Source organism: Babylonia areolata, chromosome 20, assembly GCF_041734735.1.
Source record: "Babylonia areolata isolate BAREFJ2019XMU chromosome 20, ASM4173473v1, whole genome shotgun sequence".
Lineage (NCBI taxonomy): Eukaryota > Metazoa > Mollusca > Gastropoda > Neogastropoda > Buccinidae > Babylonia > Babylonia areolata.
This window is the reverse complement of record NC_134895.1, coordinates 2,257,377-2,263,575: the sequence shown is the minus strand read 5'-3', so window position 1 is coordinate 2,263,575 and position 6,199 is coordinate 2,257,377. Positions and strand designations below refer to the sequence as shown.

Below are 6,199 nucleotides of genomic sequence, written 5' to 3'. Positions count from 1 at the left end.
CTATAATGATATCCTAAATCAAAGCAGTGGCAACACAACATGTTCAGATCACCTTCAGATTCAACCTAATCAGAGTCAGCATCCACAATGATACATGTATAATCATTGATAATGTATATGTTTTAATAAACTTGTATACAGTTCCCAAGTAAATATGACGAAAATTCTAAATTAATCTATCAACAATTTCACCAATATTTTATTCATTGACTCCAGCAAGCTCAGAACTGGACAGTAAGTACTGCACTTACATTGAAACTAAACTGAAATGAATATGGACAACTTACTGAGGGGGTGATAGATGGGTTTGTGAACCCCCTGGAGGAAAGGCACAATGCGGTATGCTGACTTAAATGGACACTGCTGCTCGGCATCATACAACCACCAGCAGCGGGCAAAGGTCCGCCATTGCTGTGCAACAAAAGTCACGTCACAACTTAAGACATGTATGGAGGAAAAATAAGTCGAAGTGGAGAGGTAGAGGGGGTAGGTGTTCAACATCACAGAACAAACTTAAAAAGGTTTAAAAGATAATGGAACTGAAAGCATGAGACTTTGGGAGAATGTGTTAGCAAGAGAGACAGAAAGAAATAAAGAAAATCACAAAAATCACAGACACTGAGACATTCTGGATGTAAACACTAAAAAAGATCGAAAAAAAAGAAAGGAAAAACAAAGTGTAAGAGACCTGTATAAACAGAGAAAGTTGGTGTCATGTGTACTGGAATGTGTTGTAACTTGTACTGTATTCTACTGAGTCACATTGCATTGTACTGAACTGTACTTCAGCTACAGCAGATTTCTCTGTATGGAATTCTTTGGAGAGTGTGTTACCATAATCCTGCACCACGCTACTTTTTTTCCTGTTTGTAACCACAGGTCAACTGCACGTGTATTTGTCTACTACCATTTATCAAAGTGGATTATTTGACAGAATTTTGCCAGGACAACTCTGTTGCTACCATGAGTTCTGTTGTTTTTGTGTGTGTGTGTGCTAGGTGCATTTACACACACTGGACCTTGGTTTATCAACTCATGAAATGTTATGAAATTAAAAACAAATCAAAACAACAACCAAACTGTGCCTGGTCAGCAAAGATTATATGCCGCAGCATTGCAAAAGTGCAGTGAAAAATTATGCGCAGCCTTGTCCAAGCATTACGTAGGTTTCACTTTCACTTTCAAGTCGTCAAAGAATGCAGAATGATCCATACAAATATAATAATGATAATATATATGTGCCTCTCATCTGCTTAGTTAAAACAACCTGACCTCTGCATAAAAACAATGCACTAGTCAGGCTTCGAGAGCCAACCCTAGGTTTGTATTTCATATTCACATAAAACTAAATTTTTAAACAAAATATGTATACATGCTCAGATACAGGCTGTAATGTGTTACTAGTGACTAAATAACATCAGTTGCTCTGGCAAAGGTTACTACTTACTATCACATTCTCACACTGATTACTAGGACTAGGAGTAGGGGGATGTGGGTTCCAGCCCTATGAGGAGTAGATTTTTTCAGGCCACAGCCTGCATATACCAAGACCCCTGTGTACAATAAATGCTGAAACAGGAAGACCTGAAACAAACAGTTCAATGTATTCACTTCATCATGGGTGTGTTGTACTCTTTTACTGTCTTTTGAGTGTTGATCCAATCTCATAACAAACATGTCAGGCATCTGTATCCCTCAGGCCTGGTAAAGTCTATGGACTTGGGATCAATGGTATGAGGGCTCTGAGCATGTGTGTGAAACTGAAACTGCAGCCAAGACGCCAGGAGAAAGAAATTGTGAAAGCATGAAAGACAGAAACTGAGAAAGAAAATGAGAGACAATTAATTTGATTTTAAAAGATAACTAATACAGTAATAGATTCATAAGCAACACTACCTTCTTTCATCTAGCTGGAGACATCCTTTATTACAATATTAGGGGTCTATACTACGTAAGATTTATAACACAAAACCAAGAGTATGCAACTGGAGAGAAAGAGGGAGGGGTGGGGGTGTTGGGGGGGGGGGGGGGAGGGAGGGAGAGAGAGAGATAGATTGAAACATGGAGAGTGATGGGTGGATATGGGGACGGACAGTGACTGAGACTGAATCACAGACTAGATGCCGAAAGATTACGTTTTCTCTACAGTTAAACCCTGTCCCTAGTCCATATTTTACTCAGTGAGTTACTGTCTACCCAGTCTCAGTAGCCAGTATCTCACTATCTGCTAAAATCTTATTTCTACAATAATTTAGGTTTGTTAGGGGTTTCTTTTAAATTCATGTTGCTGTCTAGGTAATGTAATATGCGCTAAACATGTTCAATAAATCAAGGTCCTTATAACAAACTTTGCTGCATAAAATTTCTGCAGCTGAGTGATGACCTTGTTGAGCATGCCGGCAACCTGCAATGTCTGCTGCCGATTGGAAAGTGAACTGAAAGTGTTACAGTTTGCACTATCATATGACATAGTCGAGTGACTGCATACAATGTATCGAACCTTCAATAAAAACAGAGTAATCTACTAACACTTGAAATCGAGTTGCAAGAGACTGTCTTATTCAAATGTAAAATAAAAAATAAGCTCGTCCTTACGAGTACTCTCTTCGACGCCATCTTGTGCACTGACAGGAAATGCCTTTTCACTGCAACCACAACCGAAAGACTGTAATCTGATACCGTAAACGATTTTACCATTGAATGTATTCCATGATGATGATGATTGTTATTATTATTATTATTGTTGTTGCTGTTGGTGGTGGTGGTGGTGGTGCTGCTGCTGCTGCTCAGTGTTGGTGCAATGTTGGAAATGATGCCAATATTCGTTTGATTTGCAAAGCATCGTGCTCTACCTTTCATGCTACTGGACTTACAGCCGCTCCCTCTCTCGATCTACCTTTCTTTGAGGCGATCTTTGATGTGATGGCCTTGTAGGTATATACCTACTGTTCTTTTTGGTGTTCTTTGACTTTTCTGAGGCCGGATTTCCGATTTTCCTTGATGTAACCGCTCGTTGTTGTTGCGGCGATTCCACTGAGCAAGTCTGTCAGCTCGCTCATTTCCATTAAGACCTGCATGTCCCGGGGCAATATGACCATGTAAGTTTTTTAATCTGAAAGTTGCGCATTGCCTCATGCCACTCTGGGCTTCCCATACCTGTTATCTAATTAACTACTGATTGGGGGGCACCCTAGACTTAAAGGTGTCCAAGGTGTCTGCTGCTATAGCTGTTTCAGGCAGGTTGTTCCAGTCACGTATCGTTCTGGGGAAGAAGGAATATTGCCTGTATTGGCAAAGAGACAAAGACAGAAGTGACATAATATAAGACTTATAACGCCTGTTAATATAATGAAACATATAATTACACCGAGAGAGGAGAGAGAGAGAGAGAGAGAGAGAGAGAGAGAGAGAGAGAGAGAGAGATGTGGGGAGGGGGGGTGGGGGGGGTTACCGGTCGCCCCCTTGCAGTTCGTCCCCAACCAGTTCTCCGTCTCTCTCCCTCAAACTCTTTATTGCTCCAACAGCTGTTTACATGGTGTTATTTGTACTAGTTGTTTGTCGTTGGGTTTTTTGTTGTTTTTTGTTGTTGTTGTTGTTGTTGTTTTTAAATGCGCATGCTTATGTTAGTTCAATTTTTCATTGCTTGACATAATTATATTATTGAAACACTCTCTCTCGCTCTGTCTGTCCTCTAATATCCCTCTCCTCTTTTTCTCCTTTACTGATGTAGTGTTGTAAATGTCAACTCACCACTCATGTATCCTCAGTTGATTTATTAATGTGCATGCTGCATTGATAGAATGATCCCCCCCCCCCCCCATTGTTTCATTTCTTCCCCTTCGAGGGCTGGATGAAAAACAGTCTTGCTTACTCTATTACCCTCAGAAAATGAAATCTATTCAATTCAATTCTCTCTCTTTCGTCATTTCAGTCCTCAGTCTTTACCCACACCTTGAAGTTCCGTCCCCGCAGCGTTCTCCTAGTCCCCATCACTAAGTCCACCCCCTTCCTCCCCAGCCGCCTCTCCAACTCAGTTATTTGTATTTCTTTTTATCACAACAGATTTCTCTGTGTGAAATTCGGGCTGCTCACCCAAGGGAGAGCGCGTCGCTACACTACAGCGCCACCCTTTTTTTTTTTTTTTTCCTGCGTGCAGTTTTATTTGTTTTTCCTATCGAAGTGGATTTTTCTACAGAATTTTGCCAGGAACAACCCTTTTGTTGCCGTGGGTTCTTTTACGTGCGCTAAGTGCATGCTGCACACGGGACCTCGGTTTATCGTCTCATCCGAATGACTAGCGTCCGGACCACCACTCAAGTTCTCGTGGAGGGGGAGAAAATATCGGCGGCTGAGCCGTGATTCGAACCAGCGCGCCCAGATTCTCTCGCTTCCTAGGCGGACGCGTTACCTCTAGGCCATCACTCCACATACATGATTATTTACGTTCGTGTTCAGCATTGCATGTACAACTGTCGACACACGTTGCTCTCTTCCTTTACACCAGCCGGCTATTAATTTTCCACACACATATAATTAGCACGAAGAGCACGCGCCCAAACGAAATTAGCAGACCAAAGTAGTGCTGATATATCTGGAAATGATGAGAAACGGATCTGCAAAAGGTACAATCTGCTGTTTTCGGGCACTGGGGCATTAATCTATACACTCTAATTTTTCAACTCTCTCTCTCTCTCTCTCTCTCTCTCTGTGTGTGTGTGTGTGTGTGTGTGTGTGTGTGTGTGTGTGTTTGAGAGAGAGAGAGAGAGAGAGAGAGAGAGAGAGAGAGAGAGAGAGAGAGAGAGAGAGAGATGGTTTATTCCATGCCCCTTGTGAACGGGAATATCAACATTATAACGCTATGTACAGGTCACATGACGACCCATGTCTACATATCACACACTGTCAAAGACAAATATAGCTAAATTCCACAAACTTTTAAAGTGTAAAAACACTCAACGTTCTGACAAATGTAGAACTATCATATTTACTCACGAAGTAGCAATTAAATTCAGTCTCGGAATTTGAAGGCTTTACATAAAAACAAAGAAAAACGAAGAGATAGATAGAGAGAGAGAGAGAGAGAGAGAGAGAGAGAGAGAGAGAGAGAGAGAGAGAGAGAGAGAGAGAGACAGACAGACAGACAGACAGGCACGCAGACTGACAGACAGACAGAGGGCTGGGGGGTGGAGAGGGTGTGTGTGTGTGTGTGTGTGTGTGGTGGGGGGGGGGGGGGGGGGCAACAAGTACTTACATGAATGCCGCTTTCCTGTGATTATTTCGACCTACTTTACGTAAAAAGAATTAACGAAAGTAACTGCTCTACCTTTGATCAGATCGATAGATAAAGAGTTCGAGTTCGAGTTCGAGTTCTGTGTGTGTGTGTGTGTCTGTCTCTGTCTCTGCATATCTGTCTGTCTGTTCCCGTCTCTGTCTCCCATCTTCCCTTCCCTCCCCCTACCACCCACACCCCTTTAAAAAGAAAGAAAGAAAGGAAAAAAAAAAAAAAAAAAAAAAACAAAGAAAAAGTTTTCGATTAGCAGCAAACAGCAATATGTGTCACTGACGATGATGGATAGATACCCGCCATACAATGTATCTCTGACCTATCTGGACTGCACTAACGCACGAGACAGTCTCATCATAGTTATCTACCCTGGCCTGGGAGATACAGACAGACAGACAGACAGACAGACACACACACACACACGCACACACGAGATAGCGCTGTGAACAATACTTGAGAGCAACAATTGTCTTCACCCCAAATCACCATCACACACACACACACACACACACACACACAAGCACACGCACACACGTTCGCTATTGGTAACCTTTTCTTGTGTAGAATCCTGAACAAAAGTGCATGTTCTCACATTTCATTACTTTTGGCTGTTTGTCGTATTTTAGTTTTTAGTCTTAGTGTCCATTATCCATAAAGTCTGGTGGATTTTACGACATGCGAATTGAGTCTTTTGAGTCATACACTTTCCTCCTACATCCGCCTTCCCATCTCACTCTCTCTCACATCCCACTCAAGTTCTCTCTCTCTCTCTCTCTCTCTCATCTCTTTCCCTTTATCTCTTCTCCCGCGCTCCCTGTCCCTCCCCACTCTCTCTCCCTTTATGTATCTATCATATCTCTTTTACCACCACCTCTGTCTCGATCCCTTTTCGATTCTTTCAGCCCTCTCTCTCTC

The 6,199-nt window shown here is 42.1% G+C and overlaps 1 protein-coding gene across 1 annotated transcript in view; it reads right to left on the bottom strand.

Annotated features, from left to right (window-relative positions):
• Positions 1–2,629, bottom strand: part of LOC143294845 (large ribosomal subunit protein uL13m-like) — a 15,706-nt gene extending 13,077 nt beyond the window's left edge. The window contains 2 exon segments of the mRNA XM_076606353.1: positions 288–411; positions 2,596–2,629. Of these exon segments, the coding sequence (XP_076462468.1) occupies positions 288–411; positions 2,596–2,616 (145 nt within the window). The 5' untranslated portion in view covers positions 2,617–2,629.
• Positions 2,630–6,199: the final 3,570 nt, after the last annotated feature.